At 42.2% G+C, this 26,721-nt stretch overlaps 1 protein-coding gene across 2 annotated transcripts in view; it reads left to right on the top strand.

Annotated features, from left to right (window-relative positions):
* RAB11FIP4 (RAB11 family interacting protein 4) overlaps window positions 1-26,721 on the top strand; it is a 135,485-nt gene that overhangs the window by 82,439 nt on the left and 26,325 nt on the right. For both annotated transcript variants that reach the window (XM_063293591.1, XM_063293590.1), the window contains one exon: window positions 24,400-24,623. In XM_063293591.1, coding sequence (XP_063149661.1) covers window positions 24,481-24,623 — 143 coding nt within the window. In that variant the 5' untranslated portion in view covers window positions 24,400-24,480. The remainder of the gene's footprint in view (window positions 1-24,399; window positions 24,624-26,721) is intronic.

The following is a 26,721-nucleotide window of genomic DNA, read 5'->3' as shown; positions in this document are numbered from 1 at the left end:
TGTGTCCTGATGTCCCCATTATAGTCAGAACTCTGTGCTCTGTGTTGAACTAAACCATAATTTGGTTTGTTTGGCTTTGGTTTGGCATTTTAGAGCAAACCATGGCTTACTACCGTGTGACAGTGTACTAATAAGGCAGGCAGAAATGGCATAAGACATTTAGACCAGAGGGAGGAAACCTAATTCCCTGTAGATGTCACATACATCCCATAATTCCTTGCCATTTGTTTTTTTTTTAAATATGGAAGCTGAAATCCCAAACTGCTGGGAGTCACCAGCTTGCTACAGCTTTTTGATAAGACTGCTGTATCATCACACCCTGGGGCCACCAGTTGCCACCACTTGTCCCATGAGAAACAATAGTTTCTTCTCCAGTAGTTGTTGGATTTCCTGGTGTGGCTATTTTCAAATTTTATAAATAACTTTGAGGATTTAAGTAAAAGCAAAAACGAATCTAGCCAGTGCACTTATTGAACCTTCCCCGTTCCCAGTTTTCTTTGTTGTTTGTATGTAATAATAGCTTAATACAGGATTTCTCTACCAAGGTTCTGCAAGAGGTCACGAGGGGTTCCCTGGGAGATCACGATTTATTTAAAAAATTATTTCAGATTCAGGCAACTTGACATTAAAGAGGTAAGTTTCATTCTTTATTTTCAGTTTAAGAACACTGTTAATGCATATATACAGGCCTACACGTGAAAGGAATATATAATAATTTTGTAACCTCTGGCCTATATTTGAGCCTGGATGTGCAGGGGTTCCCTGAGGCCTGAAAAATATTTCAAGGGGTCCTCCAGGGTCAAAAGGTTGAGAAACGCTGCCTTAATAGATAATCTTAACAGGGAAATATGAGAGGAAGACTGAATATTAGGCCTGGCGGGTCAGAGATGTTCACTTCGGCCCAACGCTTTGAGAGCCTCATGTTTCTTTACCTGTGGAAAGTACTGACCTGAACTCCGTGTTCGGCCACATTTGTGGCTGAGCTTCCTGATGAACTTGTAAAGTCAATGAAAAACGCTGCAGACTGAAAAGTTGGAACCATTCTGCTGCCTTCCTCTTTTTTTCTTGGAAATACCAAATTTCACAAGACGCTGTGAATGTGGGAGTGGTTTGTTTCTGTTTGTTCTGCAAAGTAGAGTTGGCCTTCAGTAATAATGCCTGTACCACTCCTTCCGATAGCCAATCCCCCTTTGATGGACGGGGTATCCGTTGCAAATTTTTACCTTCCAGAGTAACACATGATGTGTGCCATATGCTGTTGCCGGTTGAGAGATGGCTTACATACAAGGAGGTCTGTTAGAAGCTGGAGTCTTGAAAATTTCTGTATTTCTGCCCTCCTTTTACATGCAAATGCATTGTCCTCCCCCTGCCCCCTGTCTGATTCAGACCTATATTGAGCAGCAAGAAAGAAGTTAAAATGAAATGTGGGAGGAATTATACTTGAGTTTTGCTGCTTTTTTAGTTCCCAGAAGCAATCTCTCTGAATGAAATTCTGGATAATCATGACCTATGGAAATCTAATCCAAAGCAAGGATGGCCAAAATAATAACAATAATGTCTTTTCTGGTTACGTGGATCCTTAAGATGTTTCTAGAGATGTCCTTGGTATAATACACTGAGATTCTCCTGATATCTGCTGATTTTATGCAATTATAGTAAAGCATTGGACAGGTCCAGCTATATATACTCTGTGTGTGTGTTTGTGTGTGTGTATAAATAAATAAAATTTATATGGCTGTCCATCTCACAAGAAGTGACTCTGGGCAGTGTAACAACAAAGATACAAAACAATAAACGTGTTAAAAACAATCATTAAAAAGTTAAAAAAGCATAAAGCACACAAGAAAATAGATTAACAGAGGAGCCATCCCAAGATCTTATCAGTCCTCTGGGGCTGCCCAGGCCTGATGACAAAGCCAGATCTTGGGGGACTTCCGGAAAATAATTAGAGATGGAGCTGACCTCACTTTGGAGGGGAGAATGTTCCATAAAGTGGGTGCCGCAGCAGACCTTCCCCCAGCGTAACATCCTCTACACTGGAAATGCAGTACAGGTAGTCCTCACCTACCGATGGTAATTGGGACTGGGAACTCTGTTGTTAAGCGATGTGGTCATAAGTTGAAAAACCATGTGACTGCACCGCTTAGCAAAAGCAGTTCCTGCAGTCCCGGTTGCTGTCACTAAGCGAGGACCTCCCGTGACACTGGCTTTTGACTTCCTGCCAGCTTGCCCGCTGACTTTGCTTGTGGGAAGCCAACAGGGAAGGTTGCAAATCATGATCACATGACTGTGGGGACACTGTGCCAGCTGTAAGTATGAGGTCCGGTCATAACTACCACTCGTTCAGCACCATCATAAGTTTGAATGGTTGCTGAATGGGTGGTTGTTAAACGAGTACCCCCTGCGTAACTCTGAAGCAAGAGAGAGATGGAGAGAATATAATTCAGTGGCTTTGAAACAGTTGTGGAAAGAACTCATGTTTGATGCAGACGTCCTCATCTCATGTTGTTAATACCCTAACAGAGCAGTTTTTCTCTCACGGACCATGTTACGGACATTTACACCATTACGTGCTATTACATTTTATTCTTGCCTCTATAACTTTCAGAATAAAAGCCTCCTCTCATTTTTCCTTGTTTTACTTGTGGCCATTTTGGGTTTAAGAAAAAGACCTCCATATTTTTCTTCCTTCTTGTTCCGCCCAGTCTTGAATTTCCCTCCTTGTTTTAACCAATGTTATTTCAGTGCATCCTCAGCAATACTGGATTCCCACCTACCCACCCACCCCTGCACACCATTTAAGGGATACTGAAGAGATTAAGTCCCTTAGAGTTCAAGTAAGATTGCCTTTTACCTGAACATAAGCATACATTGTTTGAATTTCTTCCTATGTATACTTCTCAAAGCTTGTTAAGTGCTTGTGACTCAATGAGAAGTTCTGTCCTTGACTGTTGCTATTGGTCAATGACTGAAATAAAGTTTCTGTCTGTCTCTGTCTGTCTGACTGTGGCTGAAGACTCAATCTCCTGACCATTGAAGCCCTTCAGAATGGTCCCTCTGCTATTGTTTCTATGTTTTTTTCTCCTTTGTTTTTATTGTGCTATTGACATTAGGCTTATCCACGTACAAGAAATTTATTTAAAGCTTGTATCAAGACGCTGACAGGTGGTGAGGATGTAACAGTGAAAAGAGAGGTGCCTGTTCAATGCTTCTCCCAATTCTGGAATTTAAAATAAAGTGCCATTGCCTTTTCTCCTGCCTGCATGTGCTGCTAATTTTCTTAACAGCCAATATGGTTATACAGTATTTGCATTATATGTATTACAGATCATTATATTTCAAATAGAATAAATACATTGTTGTTTTTTATACTTACTAATAAGTCTCTGATGAAAGTTCAGTCATGACCTTTGTATGGGCCAAATATATAACAGCCCTACAGTGGTCCAGTGTGATGGCAAGTTATGGCCAATCTTTAAAAGAAAGGTACAGCTGAACTAGGTATACAATAGCAGGTTTTAATCCAAAAAAGATTTTCCAGATTAAGTAGCATGGTAAATCATGATAGAAATGTGGATAAATAGGGTTTCAGTTTTGCAATCAAGTCAGTGGAATTCTGCTACCTGATCATAATATATTATCATATTTGGGCAACAGACTTCTCACTATTGCACATGAATAACCAAATTGCATGTAGATTTTTAAACCAACTTCTACAGTATATTAGCCAGTATTTTTTTTTTTCTTTTTCATATTTAGAACAATCTTCATTTTTATTTTTGGGTTAGCCCAAATTGGCACACTTTCCATCTTGTAGTCTGAATGGGTGCCCATCCTCCCAAACGTACTTTGTCAATGTTCACACTTTATTATAGTACTTTTACAAGTTTCACCTTGTAGTGTGTGAATAAGATGCAAATTATGTGATAGACTTCTGTGAATCTTAGAAGTGCATAGTAATATCCTTTGTGTCAAGGCAGAAAGCCACAGTTAAACATTTAATAAATTCCAGAAGGCAAGTGACTTGTTTGCTTTCTTGAAGATGCAAAAATGTGTTAAATGAATTTATGAACGATGGTGCATACTGTTGTAACTTTAAATGTTAGCTGCATCAGGATGGATATTTTTTCAATGAAAATATCCACCCCTATACAGTTTGGAATTGGTTTATATGCATGCACCTTTTTAGTTATGATTATAGCCTATGTGAATACGTTAACCCAGATCAAAAGCACTTGGAGGCTTTGTATCATATTGCTTGCATTGAATTAAATATCATCATAGGTTCAGTATTTAAATTCCTATCCATCAAGCAACCTGACTATATAACTGGGAGAAACTAAAACATGCATCTCAACAGATGGCATCACCAGACTGACCTTATCTGGATAGCAGGGTCAAAGCCTGGTTAGTACTTGGAACTGTATGTTGGAAGAAGGCAATCACAAACTGCTTCCGTATTGTTGCCAAGAAACCTGCTTGATTGTTGTTTCCATGTAATCACCAAGAATCAAGCTTGGCTTGAGGGCATTTATCTTTCAAATATACATGTTCAGCTGTAGCAGTGTGTTCCCTTTTTCTTGTATAGCACTCAGGATAGACCTTCTGTGAAGTGATGCTAAATGTGATGTTACAGGTAGTCCTCAACTTATGACCACAATTGGGACCAGAATTTCCATTGCTAAGTGATGCGGTTGTTAGGTGAAACATCACATGACAGCATCGCTTAGTGACAGCAATCATGGCACTCCCCATTGCTATTGTTAAACAAATTCCACTGGTTGTTAGCTGAGGACCCATCGCAATCCAAACCATTCCGGGCTTGGTCCCTCCCAGCCCTGAGCCTCAGTAAGGAAAGGGACTGCCTCCAACTCCCCCCACCTGCCTATCTCCCCCCTCCATCTCTGCCCTTTTGGCCACCCTGCCTTGCGGGCAGCAAGCAGCCCCAGAACTGTATGGCTCGGGGCTGCTTGCCACAGTGCGGCTCAGGGGCTTCTTGGTACACTGCAGCTCTGGGGCTTTGCAGGAGGAAGGAGAAAGCCTCACAAACCGCCAGCAGCTTCCAGTGTGAGCTACAGACCACATGCCGGAAGTGCCTGCAGACTCCAGCTAAGTCCCCAAATTTTGATCATGTGACCGCAGGGGTGCTGCAACAGCCGTAATTTTGGGGGCCGGTTGTAAGTCCATTTTTTCAGCACTGTCGTAACTTCGAATAGTCACTGAACAAATGGTTGTAAGTCGAGGACTGCCTGTACAGTACTTATAGTTTGCCCATGTGAAGTATTTCCTGTAGTCTGTCATTGAGCTGGATCCAGATTAAGCCGCCTGTAGGTGGAAGGGCTCCTTTTGTAACGTGGGACATTTCAGCAGGGGAATTCTCTTGGCAGATGCGGGAAAAGCAAATTCTCCTTTCCTTTTAAAACTCCTCTTCAGTCCCCTCTGATCTCTCAAAATCTGTTCTTGAGATTTGGGGGGGGGGGTCTATCTTGGACGGTGGGTGAGTTGGAGCTGGGTCTGTGGATGGAGCAAAAGTTGGTAAATGTCACGGATGCCTCTTCAGAAGCATTCTTTGTAAAACTTGACGGGCTGTTTTAGCTGGTGGAATGAAAACTAGATAACAATCCTCTGCCTATGAATTGCTTTTGGCTTTAGGAATGGAATTTTCCTGTGGGAAATCCTATGCAATAATCTTACTACTAAGATCAGCAGAGCAAACAAAAAGTTACCAAACGGGTACCTGGCTTTTGATCAGCCTTCTGAAGGTAAAAGTAGAAGGCTGTGCCATAGCCATATAATTAGACTCTTTCTTTGTTGTCTCTCCGGCCACATGCTAAGCCCATCATTTCTACTCTCCCACAAGTACAGAAATCCAAGGATGTCAGGATTGTGGCAAGAGTCATTTTATCACGGACAGAAGAGAGAGACCAACCATCTGTGTGAAAAACCTTCCAGCATCAGAAGTATTGTTAACATCCATTGGGATTTTGGGGGTCTGAATGAACAGTTTATGGCAGCCTTTCTCAATCTTCTGACCCTGGAGAAACCCTTGAAATATTTTTCAGGCCTTGGGGACCCCCTGCACGTTCCGGTTCAAATATAGGCCAGAAGTTACAAAATCATTATATTCGTTTCACATTTAGGCCTGTATATATGCATTAACAGTGTTCTTAAACTAGAAATAAAGAATGAAACTTACCTCTTTAATGTGAAGTTGCCCAAATGTGAAATAATTTTTTAAGTAAATCATGATCTCCCAGGGAAGCCCTAGTGACCTCTCACAGAACTTTATGATTCCACAGAACCCTGGTTCAGAAACCCTGGTTTATAGCAAGGCTTGGTAATCTTTTCAGGCCCTGAGCACCATTGTGTGATCTGCATGATCTCACATAATAGCCAAGTCGTTTCCTTCTAATTGTTCCAAATCCACAAAGACCCAATGTTTCTCAATCCTGGGAACTCTAAGATATGTGGACTTCAACTCCCAGAGTTCCCCAGCCAGCCGTGGAAGTTGAAGTCCACACATCTTAGAGTTGCCAAGGTTGAGAAACACCGACTTCAGCAGTCTCACTGTATTACAAAGAGGCTTGTCCTCTGTTACAGAATTGGGAATGTTTTATGCAGCATCAGAGCAAAGTCTGTGGATACCACTGAACAAACAAGAAACTATAAGTAGATTTTAAAAGCTTTATTTTGATAATAGAAACATCTCAAAGTCTTCTCACAGTCATTCAGTCCAACCTTCATGCAGTAGATGGGATTTTGGATTTCTCTTCTCTTCTGTCTGGATTGCTAGGTTACCACAACATCACAGATCTTTTCAAGCTATATGATTTTATATACTGTATGTGTGTGTGTGTATATATATATATGGGGGGGGCAGCTAAGCAGAGTATGAAATCCTCATCTTCTATCACACACACACTCCCTTTGATTTATCTGTCTTAGAGTTTCCACATATTTAGGCTTGCTGAATCAAGTCTCTCTCATTGCCTTCTTTATATTGTACAACTTGCCATGTCCTTACCCTGTAGCAAGTGATCAGTGCTTCACTATCAGTCTGATAACGGTTGCAATTTTTCAACCCTGAGGTTTAGCAAGGAAAAGAAAGAATACAGTGCTTTAGCAAGTTTTGTTGTTGTTGTTTATTCATTCAGTCACTTCTGACTCTTTGTGACTTCATGGACCAGCCCACACCAGAGCTTCCTGTCGGTCGTCAACACCCCCAGCTCCCCCAGGGACGAGTCCATCACCTCTAGAATGTCATCTATCCATCTTGCCCTTGGTTGGCCCCTCTTCCTTTTGCCTTCCACTCTCCCTAGCATCAGCATCTTCTCCAGGGTGTCCTGTCTTCTCATTATGTGGCCAAAGTATTTCAGTTTTGCCTTGAATATCATTCCCTCAAGTGAGCAGGCTGGCTTTATTTCCTGGAGGATGGACTGGTTTGATCTTCTGGCAGTCCAAGGCACTCTCAGAATTTTCCTCCAACACCACAGTTCAAAAGCATTGATCTTCCTTCTCTCAGCCTTCCTTATGGTCCAGCTCTCGCAGCCATATGTTACTACGGGGAACACCATTGCTTTAACTATGCGGACCTTTGTTGTCAGTGTGATGTCTCTGCTCTTAACTATTTTATCGAGATTGGTCATTGCTCTTCTTCCAAGGATTAAGCATCTTCTGATTTCCTGACTGCAGTCAGCATCTGCAGTAATCTTCGCACCTAGAAATACAAAGTCTTTCACTGCTTCTACATTTTCTCCCTCTATTTGCCAGTTATCAATCAAGCTGGTTGCCATAATCTTGGTTTTTTTGAGGTTTATCTGCAAGCCAGCTTTTGCACTTTCTTCTTTCACCTTCATCATAAGGCTCCTCAGTTCCTCTTCGCTTTCAGCCATCAAAGTGGTATCATCTGCATATCTGAGATTGTTAATGTTTCTTCCAGCGATTTTGACCCCAGTCTTGGATTCCTCAAGGCCAGCTTGTCGCATGATGTGTTCTGCGTACAAGTTGAATAGGTAGGGTGAGAGTATACAACCCTGCCGTACTCCTTTCCCAATCTTAAACCAGTCCGTGGTCTGTTCTTACTGTTGCTACTTGGTCGTTGTACAGATTCCTCAGGAGGCAGACAAGATGAGTTGGTATCCCCATACCACTAAGAACTTGCCACAATTTAGCAAGTTAGATCCATTATTTTGCAAAGTGCCAAATGAGGTACTTTGAAGCAAATTCCACAGTTATTTATAAAACCAAATCTTTTTTTTCTCCCTCCTATTTATCTTGCCTTGGTACTTGGAGAGTGAGTGAAAGAGATACGTGTTTTGAAATAAATTGCAAATAAGCTTTTCCTTTAAGGTAAACAAGCAATTTTTTTAAACTCTGAAAATAGAAACTGTGCTAGGTTAATAGACATAGCACAACATTGATTCCACCATTGTGAAGCTTTCCAACCCATATATAGCCATGATCTTCGATTTATAATTTGAATATATTATTTGTGAATTGGCCTTTAGGATATCTGTTCAACTGAATTAAGAAAAGTTCACTGATAATGCTCATGTTCCAGATAAATATCTGTAGATTCACTGCATTCTGAAAAATATATATAAAATATCTCTTTTTAAGGAATGTTCTAGTTAATTTTTAAAAATCACATATAATAGCCAAGTGCTTTAATACAGTTACTTATCAGCACTAGTTAAATGGAGGGAGATGAAATGGATATTCTAGTCATTTTAGTCAAATCTAAAATCAGAATTAACTTTTTTCAGGTGATTGTCTGAAGAGGAAAGTTTACACTCAAAACCAGTTAGGCACAATAAAAGGGATATATTAACATTTTAATGTATTTTTTGTTTAATTAAATATCAAGTAAATATACTGTTATCTTGACATGTGCTCTATATATGCTGTATGATATATCAGGGAAACTGTACTGTTATACCTTGATGGTTAATGTCCAATAAAAAAATTCTAATTGCACTGTTTTGATCCCCCCCATAATGGGATATTTTATTTTAATTCTGGCTATGAAAAAAAGTCAGATATTGATGCTACCCACCTGTTCATATATTTAAACAGCAACATTATTTATTAATTTGTGAAATGTCTAAACCAGAAGAGAATTTTATAAACTTGCATCACTGACCTGTCCATTCAACAAGAACATCACTCTTGCCATATACTATATCTAATGTTCATCACAACCTTCAAATGGCTAGTCATTACACTATAAAATACCAGTTTGTTCTATTTTGAGGATTTTTATGCTATCCTTTCAGCTAAAATCACCCAGGGCATTAAAATAGTAAAGAGTAAATGTAGAAAATATGCAAACATGAAAGAGAAACACCACATCTGAAACCAGCTGTCCTCTTCAGCAGAACAGCTACAAGCCTATCCAAAGAGATTTGAATGCAAGCTGTAATGCTCGGACAATAAAATAAAAATACTGTCAACATCTTCATGGGGCCGAAATTATTTTTTCTTCTAGACCTTCATGGAAGTTGACAACAAAAGTGTGCAAAATGTTTTGAATTCAAATCAGCTGTTCCAGCCTTCTTGGAAAAGGCCTGATGCTTTTCCAACTAATCTGGAGATGTCTCAAGGTCAAAACAGCTCTTTTCAGCTTGGAACACTTTTGGTAAGATTGGAACAGCTGTTTTGAAATTGAAACAAGGTGTTCTGAACTTAAAAAATGAGCATTTTGAACCTGGTATCTTTCAAATCAGAAACATTTTGTACACTGCTGTTCACAAAGTGCTTGATACTGAATATTCGTGCTGGGCAGGTTGTGTGACATTGAATATAGTGGTGCTTGTGGTTGGCCTATTATCGGCATCTGCTCTTGGACCACCTGTCTCAGGTGTCTTCCACAGAATTGTTGAAAAGAGACTCTGATCATCTACTCCAACTACTTCTCAGGACTATATGATTTTATATAGTTGGCATATAAATATATGATGGCATCCACTAGCAAACTGAGGCTACCGGATGCCATCAGCAGAGAGATGGTGCCCTGCGCAAAGCTACAAGCAACAGCAAAAGTTTTACAAGCCCTGCACATTTTATTCTGCTACTATTATCATACTTCAAGTTCACTGTCTTCTCTTTCATTTCAAACAACATTCTTGTCATCCTTCTTGATGCTTTATACTCTTTGTCAAGGCCATGTGGGTCCCTTCCACCCAGTTATGCTAGCCTATCAGTCTTGTTTCATCCCACATCACCGAATGTCAGTTCTCTTTGATCCTCATTGCTTGTGCACTTTTCTAGGACTTAGATGCAGGTTCTTGATTCTTCATTTAGGGTCTCACCCTGCTGTTAACAAGTTTTTGGCCTTCTACTTTTCTGGCTTCTTTGAGTTATCCCTGTCTCTCAGTCCAGAGTCTTTTGGCCTCACTTTGAAAAGCTCTTCATTCTTTGTTCCCTATTCTCCCTTGCCAGTACTCAGGCTGTCTACTGGTAAGGCTTGACCTGCCTAGAAATTTGGATATTTTTAGGATCACAGTGGGATGATAGCTCTGTGCTATAACGGCTGGTTTGTACCTTAGATGCTTTCCAAACTGTTACTAAGGTTACTTCTGCAGCACACTTGCTAGAGGAAAAAAAAACCTACAGGTTTAGCGTAGGTGTGAAAGAAAGACTGTTAAGTGTGGATTTTTCCATTTTCAGCTCACTGTGTACAGAGCTATTGCATATTCAATTCTCTGCTGAAATTTAAGAAGTCCCAGATGCACCAAGGCACCAGTTATTTCAGAGATGGAGAATCTGTGGCTATTCAGACGTCAATGAATTTATTTCTCAGCAGCTCCAGTGTGTGGCCAGTGATGAGAGAAGTGGGGGTTATAATTCAGCAACATCTGGAAAGCCCCAGATTCCCTACCTCTAACTGAGATTATGACTGTTAATAGTATCATTTAGAAAATATTTGCACATTTTCAGATGGAGAATGTGGGGTTAAAAGGTGTGCATAGGTTAGGTTTTTTTTTTTAATCCTTTCAGTTGTGTCAGATTCTCGGAGACTGCCTGGACAAGTCCCTGCATTTTTCTCGGCAAGGTTTTTCAGAAGTGATTTGCTACTGCCTGCTTCCTAGGGTTGAGAGGATGACTGGCCCAAGGTTACCCAGCTGGCTCTGTGCCTGAGGTGGGACTAGAACTCCCAGTCTCCTGGATTCTAGCCTGGTGCCTTAACCACTACACCAAGCTGGTTCTCGCATAGATTAGTTAATGAACCTAAATTTCTTATCAGAAACCCAAAAATACTTTATGTATTCTCATTAGCCACCTTATCAGTCAGAGAATGTGGATGCTGCCCTCTGTACTTTCCTATCGGAAAATAAATATTTTAAGAGGCTGATCTTCCTTACCCTTGTTGTGAGCCTAATGTATAAATGCATATCAGCAGACCTGATAAAAATAAAAAAAAAATTGCAAACCTAATTCAGATGCTCCCTTTTCTTCTTTTTTCTAAAAAGGATTATAATCCTAACTCAAGCACTGTCACAAAATGCAGAGGTCTTATTCTGGATCTGCATTAAGTGTTCTTTCCTCATGCTTAATAGTATAAATTACCATGGCACACTCTTTTTCATGGGCCCATGGAACATTGGAGCAAACTAATCTGGTTCCACTTATTTACACAGAAACCAGTATTGCTATCTCAGTTGGACTTGGACCCCTTGTTTTCTTTTTCCTGAACTAAGTACAGGATACAAACATGAATTAGCTTAGAAGCTAAAAGGCACTAGCTTTCATTTAGGAGTAGATACAGCGGTAAAATGTATGATTTGTAGGAGTGTGCATGAAATATAGAAAACATTATTTCAAGCTTGGGAGAAAGCATTCTTATTCAGAATGCTTCTTTGGAATATTCTGAATTGGCCGTGTTTTAATGGAATGTAACTCTGAACACCTTGAGTGTTCTGAAATCTTAAAAGAATGCCCTTGATGCTTTGTTTTTTACCTTAAGGCCACAGAAACAGGTTGGGATGGTGGTCCATGCTGATTATTATTTATTGGTTGAACTACAGAGAAGTTGTTTTGTTTTTGTTTTTAATGAAAATGTTTTTTTAAACAATTCTCATAGAAAACAAAGCAAAATTTTAAGTGCAGTTCCCCCTCCCATTCTGTATTCAAAAACAACCACAGAAGCCCAGGAAACAGCAACCCAGAGTACGATTCATTTCAGCACAGCCTATAAACATGGTAGCAAAACTACATTTATCAGGCTATTGGTTTGAAACTTCTTTCTCTTGCTAATATACAATTAGAGAAGACATGTTTGCATTTAGCAGTTTGACAGCAGAGCTGAACAAGCAAACTGAAGCCACATAGTCTTTGCATTTAGCATACAGTATGCAGACCCAAGAGCATGAACAAAGTGCACATGCCAGAGGTCAACCATAAAGCAAAAGCAACATAGTCTCTGCATTTTACAATTTAGAGCCTAAAGATTTCAGTAGCATTGTTAGTACTATTTGTGTAATGTGCACAGAACACATACTGCATTGTCTAATGGCTACCTTGCCAACACATTCTTCAAGCAATGTAAATGATACCTATATACATGGGCATCACCAGATGGAGCACCCAGAATCCAGCTGACTGTGTCATTTGTAGAAAGAAGTGGAAGAGCTCAGTGTTAACAACATAGACAGTAACTGATTTGGGGGAGCAAACAGAGGTGGAAGGAGTATATTGAAATTTTGTAGAGTAGAGATATTGTCCTAACAGTCAGGAACCACGCTGAGACAAGGAGTAGGTCTCTAGTGTTTATTACTGCTACATAAGACAGAAAATCCTAACAAACTGAAGAAGCGTGGGAAAACCCAGACAGATACACCCCAAAAGTCAAGGCGGGTCTGTTCTGTGTCTCTCTGAATGGCTGCTCAACTCCTCACTACTACGCATGCGTTTTCCCCCCTGGATAGGGGCTCCCTCCTGCTCACCATCAGTGCTCATGACAGATACCAACATGAAGATACCTTAGAAGATACTCCTTTTTTACAATGTAGGAGGAGAGCTGTATTAAGCTATGGTGCCAAAAAGTCAGAAGGACTCTCGGGGCACCTTTTTTGACTGACAAACTAAAATATGTTTTTCCCCTTGTTGCTTTGGTAATGGATCTCACCTATCTTTGTCAAGGTAATCTTCCTTACTCTCTATAGGTAGGCTGGACTGGGAAAAAGTGAGTGTGGTTTTAAAATTGGAGGAAGTAACATGAAACTAACTTGCACTATGCTGATGACACTATGCTGATAACAAATGGTCGTATTTTCAGTGCAACAGTCAAGGAATTATTGACTATGCTGAAATGCAAATGGAGACATGGCCTAAGCCAGCAAAGATGCAGCTTATAATGTTAGCAAGAATGAACAGCAATGTGTTATGGCACATATATTTTTCTTCTGATAAACAATGCAGAAAGAGTGGCTGAATATATATTGAGGGAAGCTGGATTGGAAGAAGATGAGCATAACTGGAGGAAGAATCATCAGTGTGCTGATGACACTACTGTGATAGCCAAAAATGCAAGTAATCTGCAAAGGCTAATAATGAAGGTCCGGGAGTATGATGGAAGAAATAGGACTATGATTAACTATAAAGAAGACCAAAAGTACAACAGATCCAGCAACCAGCCTCAGAATTAACAATGAAGACATTGAAGTGATGGATAGTGTTTGCATTGTAGGATTGATTATCAACAGTAGAGGAACCAGCAGTCAAGAATTATGCTACAGAGAAGCACTTGGTAGGATAGCAGTGAATGCCTTGGAAAAGATACTCAGATGCTGCGGTGTGCCTCTACCTACAAAGATCAGAATCATGCAGGCAGTGGTTTTTCCTATGAACCTCTATGGAAGTGAAACTTGGACTTTGAAGAAGCAGGATAGAAGAGCAGCTGGCTCTGACATATGCTTAAATAACTGCTGCTTCTTCACTGCTCCCTCACCTAGGCCCAGCCAAAAGCAGCAATGACAAATAGGTCCCCACTACTTTACAAGCTATGCTGGAAAACATATTTAAAAACCCCCAAGCCTTGTGACTCTTAGAATGCTTGAACAGTGCCACTCAAAATGGTCCTCTTTGATCTTGAGCTTGGAATAAAACAAGTGTATTGGAATAAAATTCTAGGATCATGGGTGTTTTGGATAGAGCTTGAAATATTAGGAAACATACGTTTTAAGCTTGGAATGTTTTGCAGGGCCTGGTTAACCTGGGCCTGGAGTTGGAAGTTAAGCAGGGTCAAGCCTTGTTAGTGCTTCTCTGCAAGACCTTCTGGGTGTACCAAGGCTGTAGGCTAGGTGCAAAGCTGGGAAAAGTCCCGATGGAGGGTAGTAGCAAACCGCTTTCTTACTACTGCCAAGGAAACTACAGGGAGGTGCTCAGGAAGTCATCAGGAGTCAAGCTTGACTTGAGGAAGACTTAACCTTACATACCCAGATTCAATCCCAGATATTTCCCAATCAAGATAAAAAAAAATCCTTCTTTGAAAACCTGGGAAAATACTGTGTGCTGTAGAAGACAGTAAACAGTGGGTCACTGATATGAGGTAAGATAAGTTTCTAAATCCCAAGGAATCTGTTAATGATTTGGCTGCAACTGTCTTGAAATTCATAGGAAAAAGTGAGGAAGGAGAGAGTGCTGAGATAGATCCAACTGTTCTTTTTATGATTTTAGCTCTTACAACACGTCTGCTTTCTACCATGGCACAGATTATCAATGCTCTGAGAGCTCTTGTGGTAGGGGGTGCAGGGCCGCAACTGGGGGGGGGGGCAAGTGGGGCATGTGCCCTGGGCACTGCGCTGGGGGGGGGCGCCAAAATGAGCGCAAAATCCATGTTTGCCCCAGGTGACACAGACCCTAGTTGCGGCTCTGAGGGGATGAGAGGGAGTGGAGACAGGAGATCCCTTTGGACTAAACCCAATAAACTCTTGTTTTCTTAGAGATTATGTAAAATCAGTCTAAAACTCCACGCACCAGAACTCTTTATCAGATTGTGAGGATGACTTGATCCAACAATGACTTCTATTAATTTGCTTTTACAAAACAGCCTCTAGCTGAACTAGAAGCACAAAAGAAAGAAAGAAAAAAATGAGAATTTTGGAATTGTAAGGTACAATTGGATGTCACACAATGTTAGTATGTTATTACAGTGTGGAGGTTTACTTAGAAATCATCAGAAGGCTCTGAGATTTTTGCACAGAGTTTAATAATGAGGATATCACTGTGCATTTGTAAAAGCTCAGGATAATTGTGTGTTGAATTGAGCCTGCGTGATCCTTGTAAAAGAAATGTATCAATTAAAACAAATACACATGCACATTTGGCTATGCATACTTTGCATTCCCGTGCTTAAAACAATGTTGTCATACTGCCACTGCACCATAAAAATATTACATTTCCTAGTTAACCTGAATATAAGCTTCCCGGTCTTTTTTTTTTTACAGTGCCATTTAAGGATATTTTTTTTCCTGTACTGAGATTCCTTTAGTTTATTCAAAGAAAACTTGCCCCCAGTAACTGCTTTGAATGGCAACTTGCATGTTAAACAGTCTACCCCCCACTCCCCCCACATCACAACGACAGGTAGTGCAAATGCAGACATTCCAGTGGCTCCTGACCTATTTCTGGATTCCAGATCACTCCTCTTTTGGCTTTTACCTCTCCGGTACCAGGAACTCATAGTCTGTCTCAGTCTAAAACTGCTAAGAGGAACACAAAGCCACTTTTCATGTGATCTCTGTTTTGCCCTCTGCCCACGGATTTCCTCTGTGAAAGCAGAGAGGGATTTCAGGATACCCCTGGAAAACAGCTCCTTTGTAGTATTACAGTGAATTTGTTTCTCCTTCTGTTCTAGTATCTGGACTTGAACTATATTAATCCATCTATAGTGGAGATTTGCAACATTTTGCAGTATTTTTTTCACCTTGTAGTAAACGAGGCAAAGTATTAAATATCATAAATATCATTTATGAGAGACCACTGTATAATCTATTACAGTGTTTTTCAAACTTGGCAACATTAAGATGTGTGGACTTCAACTCCCAGAGTTCCCCAGACTTTAACTCCCAGAATCCCCCAATTTCCCAGAACTTCCAGAATTCCCCAATTGCTGACTAGGGACTTCTGGGAGTTGAAGTTCACATATCTTAATGTTGCCAGGTTTGAAAAACACTGATCTATTAGAAGAATACTGAGGTGTGTCAAATCTGTAACTTCATCCTACATCTTTTTTAAGTTTAGCCTATTTTGTGGTTTCTTATTTCTTATAGCTTGAGGCAGCATTTCTCAATAGAGACAATGACTTTGGTCCTGACAGTAACCCTAACCCCTGGGGCACCTGCAAGGCCAAAAGGAAGAACCTTATATTGAAACGAACCCAAGGGGCAATTAAAAGCTGTTTTCCATTCATCCCCCTCTCGAATGCGAATGCGGTAGTATGCCTCGCGAAGGTCAAGCTTGGAAAAAATTCTACCAGTGGACAAATGAGCTAACATGTCTTTTACGAGAGGCAGAGGGTACTTGTTCGAGAGGGAGGCAGAATTTAACCCATGATAGTCCGTGCACAGTCTCAGGGTGCCATCCTTTTTCTCACGGAATAAAACGGGAGCCCCAACTGGGGAGTTTGCCAGTTCAATGAAACCCCTAGCCAAGTTTTTATCAATGAACTCCCGTAATGCCCCCAGTTCTTTCTTGGTCATGGGATAAATCTTCGGCTTGGGCAAGGGAACGTCTGGAAGAAGTTCAATGGCACAGTCAGTCTTGCGATGGGGGGGCAACTGGTCAGCCTCCTCCTCCCCAAAGACGTCAGCAAAGTCCGAGTACCTTGCCGGCAGTCCCTCCAGGGGGGGAGCAGGAGCTCGAGAGTCAACAATTTCAGCCCTCCCCGCAGCCAAAGTGAGGGATCTCCCCACAACAGGAGCTTGGTAGAAACCATCCTCAAACGTTAGAGTACGGGTTTTCCAATTAACGTAAGGGTTGTGCTCGGTTAGCCAGGGGATCCCCAAAACAACCAAAGGATTGCCCACTGGGGTAACGATGAACTGGATCAGTTCGATGTGCATGCTCATTCGCAGAGTAACTTCCCCAGTAAACTGGGTGGCTGGACCCCCTCCCACCGTAGAACCGTTGAGCTGCTGAAAAATCAGCAGTTTAGGGAGAGGGGAGCAGGGCAAGTCCAGAGCAGCGACCAGGTCGGGATGGATTAAACATCTGGAACACCCTGAATCAACCAAAGCCCACACGTCGACGGTCTTGGATCGATAGGCCAACTGGATTTTTACAGCTAGGATGGGGCAATCAGCACTCACCATGTTGGTATCGTACCCATTCTCCACCACCTGCCCAGCGGCGCTGTTTAAGGCAGGTGGAAGGCGTTTCCCGCCGGCTGCTCCAGGGCGGCCAAAGCATCTCCTGTAAAGTATACCTCATCCTCTTCGTCCGCGGTCACCAGCGCCCCCGCCAGCTGGCGAGGGGGGTTAGGTGCCTTTTGTGGTATCTTTTGGGTTGGTTTAGAGGGGCGATCCGCTGCCTTGGCTTTTTGACATTCCGCTGCGCGGTGACCTGGTTTGCCACACTTGATGCACTGGCCCCGGGGGAAATGGCGTTGCCTTTCCTCAGCCCAGCTGGAGTCGGACTGCATCCTCGGCCCCTTCCCACTGGAGGGGGGCTTGTCTCCTTTTGTAGCTCACATAAAGGTGTGCTGGGCCCGCTCAGCCTTCCCGGCCAGACAGATCCAATCATGCAGGGAGTCTGGATCGTCTCTGCACAGCGCCCATCGCAACACCTCCCGATTGAGGCCATCCTTAAATTTCTCAATCAAGGTAGCCTCCGACCATTCGGGAACTTTCCCTGCCAAAACTTTGAATTCAAGGGCATAATCAGCAACCAATTTTTGTCCCTGAGCCAGTTCATTCAGAGCATCCTTAGCCCTTTCCTTAGCCAGGGGATCCTCAAAATACCGTTTCAAAGCGGCTAGAAAGGTATTAAAGGCAGTCAGCTCTGGGGCTCTTGATTCGCATAACTGGACATACCAGTCAGCAGCTCTGCCCTTCAGTTTTGTGGCAATAGCTGTGATTTTAGCCCCTTCTGAGGTAAAACAATGTCCATATTGTTGCATATAATTCATTGCGTTGTTCAGGAAGAATGACAAGTTTGTGGGGTCGCCATCAAACTTCACTGAAAAGTCCTTGGCTACCCCACCGCTCGGAGGCGCCCCAACCGGTGGACAAGCCGGGGTAACTACCACTGGAGTGGAACCACGGAGAGCCGGGGAAAGGTCCCTTGGCCGGCCCCTTCCCCTTGGAGCCGGCGAAGGAGTTGGTGGGACGCTGGGACCCCCTGCTGCCCCCGGACCGGCAACAACCTTTACCAGGTCACTCACTGCGGTTGAAAGTGAGCGTAGCATGTACTCCATGGATTCGATCTTGGACTCAAGGACTCTGATCCTATCCGGTGTGGTAGAGTCCTCCAGCCCCGGCACTTCAGGTTGCTGACTCCCCGACACTTTTGTGGACTCTCTTTCGAGAGTCTGTGGGCATCGCAGTTTCCATGTGGTGCGAGACGTCCCCGTCCGGGGGTCTGCCAGGGCATCCCACAGGAACTGTTGGTGTTCAGCGAGCCCTTCATCCGTCGGTTCTCTCTCCTCCGGGCTGGAGCTTGGATCTCTGGAATGGGGTGCGGGGTGGGATGGGAGGGGGCTTGAGTCCCTGCTCAGGAACGCCGTCTCCAAAAGCTGTCTGGTCGCCTCCCCAAATCCCATCGACTCCTTCCCCAATTCTGCCATCGCTAACTTCTCTCTCAAGAAAATTTCTTGGTAGAGACTAGCGAGGTTTGTTCGTGGAATGATTCTCAGCTTTATGTAACGATTGCCCTACTCAAATAAAATGCTCAGACTCCGAATCTAAGTTTAAGGTCTGGTTTATTTAGAATAAGGTGCAAACAGAAAAAAAGCTGAGAATGAGAAAAGCGCGCCTAAACTCAAACTAAATAGCTCCATTTCCAACAACGACCCCCCCCCCTTTGCATACAGAACAATCCCACATTCCCAGGTGCTCCTAACGAGCTCTGCTGATCGATGGGCAAAAAGACCTTGACATTTAAGAGATAACCCAAACACATTCCTTCCTGGCACAGCCCTACACATCTCCCTGTACAAGGTTTATCAGCAGCACCCTCCCAGCCAGGAACACGCATCAACACTCTGGCATGCGAACCGTTACAATGGAGCGAACATCGCAACAGTGATCATGACACTTGGTGATACAGTACAGGCGGGCATCTCTAGGTGACAGTCTCATCAACTTGGAACTGGTCCTTAAAGAAAAAGGGAAGTCTTCTCCTTTTCCAATCTGGGCCCAGGAATAGGACCCTTTGACGTTATTCGTCCTCTTGACAACAAACAGGACCCTGCCAAGTATCAGAATGCTTGTATGATCCTCTTCTATATACACACAAACACCTCTCTCTCCCTAATCGATTGATTGATTGATTGATTGATTGATTATGTGCCATCAAGTTGGCGTTGAGTCTTAGTGACTATGTAGGTAGATTTTTTTCCATGACGATCTGCTAACCTGGTTTTTCAGGTCTTTCAGTGTTGCGCTCATCGCTGCAGTAACTGAGTCCATCCACCTTGTTGCTTGTCATCTTCCTCTTCTCTTCCCTTCCATAATTCTGATTATTAGGTCTTCTCCAAAGAGCTAGGTCTTCACATAATGTGTTTATCCATGGTATTCTCAGGAGCCTTCTCCAACACCAAAGTTCAAAAGCATTGGTGGTCTTAGCATATCTGTTACCTGCCTGTTCATCCCCTGGCCATTCACAAGTGGAGTGCTAAACTGCAGCAAAAAGCACATCAGCTGCTCCCTCATCTGGGAAGTGAACATGGTGGTGCAGAGAAGAATTACCAGAATATTTAAGGAACCAGGCTAGAAACCAATAATAATCCTAGAAAGTTGCTGTTTTCAGACAATCAGGCTACCTCACTGCTCATTTTAGTTCTGTGTTTCTCAACTTTGGCAGCTTGAAGAGATGGAACTTCAGCTCCCAGAATTCTCCAGCCACACCTCTTCAAGTTGCCACGGTTGAGAAAAACTGTTCTAGATAATGTGTGAACCACTTTAGAAAAGCACCCTCCCAGGAAACATCTTTGTGCACCTTCTGTCCTTTCACTGTGAGATTGTCCATTTATTCTGATTTTTTCCTTTCTATTTTTTTAAGTAGTAATTTGTCTTTAAAAGGACTTCTTTTATCCAATGGCTGCTATATTTGTTCCAGAGACTAAACAAATAAATAGTGGAATATCGCTACCTGAGATTTCTTGAATAGCGCCTTCCACCAGTTTATTCACAACAAATGCATATTGTGTAATGCTCCATGCTTTGTTTAAAAAAGCACCAGTCTGTAGGTTATTTAAAAACTGATGTTACATTAAATGTTTTTCAGTCCCTAATTATATCTTACATTTTTTGTTAGAAGAGTAGTAATTTCAGTTCTTCAGGGATTCTTAGGAGGATACTATCTGGACCTGGTGATGTTTGTTTTCAACTTGTGAGAAGGTCTGTTATCACTTGCATTTATCACAGTTCCTCAGAATCCTTTCCTGAAAATGTCAACTCAGGCACAATTAATCCACTTTACATCTTCTTCAGTGATGATTTAGTTCATTAAGGTTTTTTTTTTTTTTTGGTAATCTCCTTATCCTCCTTTACAACTCTTCTATTTCTAGTGGTTCAACCATAACTGAGTTACCTTTTTCTCTGTTGGGGGTTTCATAATATGTATCTCCCAATCTTTGTTAACATTCCTTTTGTTGTCTTCTGTTTCTTCAAAGCAGAGTTGGGTCCCTCATCAACATTTCTCACCAAAGGCTCTTGAGCAAAATACGCCCTCACGGGACAAGAAGAGGTATCTGTTCCTCTCCTTTGAATACTAGGATGGGGATCATCCAGTGATGAACTGACAGAAGAACATAATCCTCCTCAGAGCTTATAATTAACTTGTGGGTTTCATCACCCCGAGATCCAGTAGTGGCCACTTACATGGATGGCTTAACCAAGGACTGGAGAAATTTATGGATGACAGGTTTGTCGAGGGCTTTAGTCTTGAAAATTCTGTATGACCACTGGGTTGGAAAAAGCGTGCCTCCAAATACCAGCTACAGAGGAATAATTGGAGGAGATAGATGTGACTCTATCTCCTTTTTTTAAAATGAACATTTTTATTTAAAAAAAACATTCAAGGAATAAAATAAATGACTACTTAAAAGAAAAAAGAACATGGAAAAGGACATAATGGGTGGAAAATAAAATATCGGTGAATAAGCAGAGAATTTACACTTGTCATAACATTTGAGATTCATAATTTCCTTATTTCATTGATTAAATAAGTAACTGAGTATATAAAACTAGACTCACCATCTTTAGAAATTATTGAAAATCAGTACAGAATTCTAAACATTAATATTTATATTGATGTCACCTCTATTTATCATGATCTAAAATAAATGTACATGATCTTATAAAAAAAGATGAAAAATAAATACTGAAAACAACAGTAAAAACAATATTAAGTTCTAGATTCCCTCCCATTGCACCCATTGGTGATTACATCAAATTATTTATAAACATTAAAATTGCTTCTGGTTACTGTGTTTACATCAAATATTTTCCTCTTAAAAACCGTACTCTTAAGTGTCTGGTGTGTCTCTTTTTGGAAGCGCCTCAGAGGCATCTGGTGGGCCACTATGAGAAACTAAGATGGGCCTTGGCGTGATCCAGCAAGGCTGTTCTTATGTTCCTGTGTGTTTCTTTTTCACTGCCTTGCTGAGATAATCCTTTTTTTTTTCCTAATAGTTTTCTTGACACTGTTTCTTACTATGCTATCGACCTCTTGGACTGGCAGTATTTTTCCTAATCTTTGGCATATATTTGAACCTGAATAAAAATGTATTCGTTCCTCCAACCAGTTTTGCTTAATGTTTTAGATGTTGGCCTCCCATTAATGGTTTTGTTGACAGTCTGCCCGGGAAATGGACAGATAAGAACTTGCTGTCTAGCAGTTTGTTACAGTACATTTTGAAACTTAGATACAAGAGTTGCTCATTTTATTATATTTAACTTGCATGGGAAAATTACTGGGACATAAGTGCATTCTGAAGCATGTGAAATCTGAAAAGAAAAACTTTTAGTACTAAGGTTATATAGGTATAGATATAAAGATACAGATACACACACACACTTGTACTTACAGGTAGTCCTCATTTAGCAACTGCCTTGGACAGTGACTGTTTGCAGTTACGACAGTGATGAAAAAGTAACAGTATGACCAGTCCTCACATTTAAGACCTTTGCAGGTCTGTAAAGCAAAGGAAAGCTGACGTTAGATTATAAGTACAGTCACAGTTTCACTTAGTGACCTCTTCATTTAATGACCAAATTGCAGGTTCTAATTGTGGCGACTAAATGAGAACTACCTATACTTACAATTTCACTGATCATCTGACTACTGGTTTGATGTATTGTGGGAATAATGTAGCCTAATGTATGAGGACGTCCGTCTGGCAAAGGCCTTCCTTAGAGCACCCTTCCAATGTCCAAGCGAGAAAGAAATAGCTGAACAGTGCAGTCCTATATATGTTTATGCAGAAGTAAGCCTGATAAACTCCAGTGGGGCTTGCTTTTGTAAAGAGCATAGAGGACTTGCAGCCTTCTATCCAGAGCAGAGCAGAGCAGAGCCTGACTGGATGACCCCTGGCTAATAAAGACTTGGGGGGTGGGGGGAGTGCCATTACTGTATGTCTCTCCCTCTCTGAATAGAAGAGCAAATAAAAGAGGGAAGCCCCTCTAGGCCCAGTTTGGAAGGATTTGTTGGGTTTTAAGGGGCAGAAGCTTAAGATACCCTATCTATCTATCTATCTATCTATCTATCTATCTATCTATCTATCTATCTATCTATCTATCTATCTATCAAATTTTTATCACCGCCCATCTCCCCCACATGGGGGACCCTGGGTGGTTCACAATAAAAACAATTTAAAATTTCGATAAAATCATAAATACTACAAATAATCAATTGGTATAAAATGCAATAAAGTCCAAGCCACGGCGGATCTAATTTATCCCTTAAAATACCCTAGGTAAAGGTAAAGGTTTCCCTTGACATTAAGTCCAGTCGTGTCCGACTCTAGGGGGCGGTGCTCATCTCCGTTTCAAAGCCGAAGAGCCGGCGTTTGTCGGTAGACACTTTCATGATCATGTGGCCGGCATGACTACACGGAACGCTGTTACCTGCCCGCCGAAGCGCTACCTATTAATCTACTCACATTGGCATGTTTTCAAACTGCTAGGTTGGCAGGAGCTGGGACTAGCAACGGGAGCTCACCCCATCACGCGGATTTGAACCGCCAACCTTCCGATTGGCAGGTTCAGCAGCTCAGCGGTTTAACCCACAGCACCAACCTGAGTTTTGAGGCATGGGAGGGGTTATTGTTGTCTTAAGTCTATGCAAGGCTCAATGTGCCCATCTTGCTGCTTAAATCCACCTGCAATTTTTTTAAAAAATTGCAAAAGAAAGAAGTGCTAAACCCACATGGGGCTAAATGAGGCCGGGGGTGGGGGGGCATACTTTTCGCCCTCTTGCTTTATAGCTCTGTACAGCTTGTAAAAGGTGAAGATCAGCAAACTAGAGAGTTGGCAGGTCTGCTAAGCAGGTTTTACAAGTAACATGTTTAAAATCAGGCCTGTAGGTACATTCTTTGACAGTCCCAGTTAAATATGACTTGAAGTGATTCAGGGGAGGGGAGGGGGTTGTAATCTTCCTTTTCTGAAGTACCTGGGGAATTGACCCTTCTTGCAAATCCTGGATTTCCACGGCGTAAGAGACCAGAGAGCTGCAAAATGTAACTCCGTTGCCCTGTACAGGCTGTTGAATATATTAACAGCACTCCATCTGATGCACATACTGCAGATTGAAGCCAGAGAGCAGGAACAAACACTGATTTGTAATACCTGTAGAATATTTTCCCTTTATTCAGGGGACTTTTGTGTACTTCATTAGCCCAGTGAAAATTCAAGCCACATGCTAATTCACCCTCTCCTCCAAATAAGTCAAGGTGTGATACCTCTGTGTTGCAACCCAGATGAGTTGAATATGCTTTTCTCTCCTGACAAGCTGGGAGAGAGAAATAAAATTCCTCTAATGCTTTTTCTCCTAAAATGAGAGTGAAGCTATGATTCTTCAACAGTGCCAAAGCAAATCCCGTGCCACTTAAATTTCATTGCATAAAAGGTTGATCCTTGGAACTTCTACCCATTCCATGATTACTACCAAGTATCTCAGTCTTTGAGCCATCCCACATGCTTGCTGACCTTTCTCTCCCTATTTATTTTCCTTTGCTAGGGCACTGAAGTCCCAGAGAGTGGCTATCTGGACCGTGAAAGCGCCTTCAGTGAGTCAGATCTGTTTCCTGATGAAGACACCATGACCCTGGCCCAGCAGGAAGTCCACCATGAGTCTGATATGGACAGTGCAATTGAAAGTAACCACAGCTCAGAAGAAACATCAGTTGTGTGCAAGGTTGAGAAGGATGGTGGATTGAATGGCCTCTTCCTGCCTGGAGATAAGTGAGTACAAGCACCCTTGGAACAGCTGTTGGTTTCTTATCCTTTTAAAATGCCTTCTGTTTTTTTCCCAAAGGTCAAAGGCCAAGTTCTTTCCTGTAACAGGTAGTAATAGATGCAATGTTTCCACATCACTGGGTACCAAGGGCACCACAGCTGATGAAAATGTGTCTGTTACAGGATATGTTAAAGGGGAGGAGAGATCCATCAATTTGCTAGCTCCCAATCTCCAATTTTTGCTAACTTTTTGTTTCTCTATTGAGAGGAAAATTCTCCTTGACCTTTGTTCCCCTTCCCATCTCAGCTTCTTAAATAGGGGATCAAAGCCTTTGCAGGAGTTGTCAAAGGGCTAGTCGAAATAATTTGTGGGTAGAGTTCTTCCTGTGATTTAACAGAAGAACTGAGCCACGGTAAATATAGAAGAAACTCTGCTGGGTCAACAGGGAGGACAAAAACAACAGTGGCTGGGTAATTGGAAGCACAACATAGTCATGCAGGCAGAGACTGCAGATTGGCAGAAGCGTTGCAACATAAGTGGAGAACTTCCTGCTCTTGGGATGCCTGCAGTCGTTCAGTTGCCCGTAACTCCCCTGTTCCTGCCTTCTTGTCCCCGTGTCCTTGGCAAACATACTGATTGTTGCTGCTTCTACTGATTCCTTGAAAAATCTATGCCTCTAGAGTCTTCTCAGTTGAGAAATCAAAGAATCACATACTGGATTTTTCACAGTGAACTCTGGTTTGGGGGCTTTTCAAGGCCTGGTGTTCATAGGGACCTAACAGAACAGAAGCTAGAGCATATGATGCTCTGTCTTTTATACTTAATGGTCTTGGGGACTCTAGCTTTGATTTGTTAGAAGGAGACTGGTGAGTGGAAAGTGGGAGCTTTCAACTTTCTTTTCCTAGCAATCACAGTGACAACCAGGATAGTTACTTATTTATTTATTTATTTATTTTATTTATTTTCTATCCCGCCTTTATTATTTTTATAAATAACTCAAGGCAGCGAATATCCCTAAGACTCTTTCCTCCTCCTCTTTTCCCCACAACAGCAACCCTGTGAGGTGAGTTGGGTTGAGAGAGAGGGACCGGCCCAAGTCACCCAGCCGGCTTTCATGCCCAAGGCAGGACTAGAACTCAGTCTCCTGGATTCTAGCCCAGCGCCTTAATCACTAGACCAAACTGGCTCTAGTTTGGTCCAGGTCATGCAAATCAGTTGTTTTATATATTTACCTTTACCTTTACCTTTACCTTTACCTTTACCTTTACCTTTACCTTTACCTTTACCTTTACCTTTACCTTTACCTTTACTTTCCTTCCTTCCTTCCTTCCTTTCTTTCAAATTTCTGTCCCTGCCCATCTCCCCCAAAGGGAGATGCAAAATGTCCCACAATGCAAAATGTCCCAGTCTCCTCATCCTCTTGCTCTTGCTCTGTCTGTGCATCCTGCTTACCAATATTCTCCAGACCTTTCCCATGCCAGGAAACAAGGTGCAGCACTAGAGTAACCCTGGAAGATTCTGCAGTGGAAAGATGGTGGTGGGTGGCTGAGTGGTGCTCACCAGGAATCAGTCATCTGATGCGGGGGTGGAGGGAGGAGGTTGCAGAGCACACTGGCTGGAAACAGAGAAAGCAGCACCAAATAAGGGTGATGAAAGAGGAAGAGCAGCTAGTCAGGGCAGCAGTGGGAATTAGGAGAAGGAGGACTCTCTGGGCCTCAGGGCAGAGGTAGTTCATGTCTTGAAAACAGAGCTCTCCATAAAAAAGCAACCTAGATGGCTGGATGATATTCTGGAGGTGACGGACTCGTCCCTGGGGGAGCTGGGGGTGTTGACGACCAACAGGAAGCTCTGGCGTGGGCTGGTCCATGAAGTCACGAAGAGTCGGAAGCGACTAAACGAATAAACAACAACAAACCTCCAAAGTTCGTTATGACAGCAAAATACAGGCCCAGGGATTGGGGTAACCAATGTCTCTTGTACAAATGCACACCTGTATATGCATGTTGTTGTTTATTCATTTAGTCGCTTCCGACTCTTCGTGACTTCATGGACCAGCCCACGCCAGAGCTTCCTGTCGGTCGTCAACACCCCCAGCTCCCCCAG

This window comes from Candoia aspera, chromosome 2 (assembly GCF_035149785.1).
Source record: "Candoia aspera isolate rCanAsp1 chromosome 2, rCanAsp1.hap2, whole genome shotgun sequence".
NCBI lineage: Eukaryota > Metazoa > Chordata > Lepidosauria > Squamata > Boidae > Candoia > Candoia aspera.
Note: the sequence above shows the minus strand (reverse complement) of the source record. Positions and strands in the feature narration are given on the sequence as shown.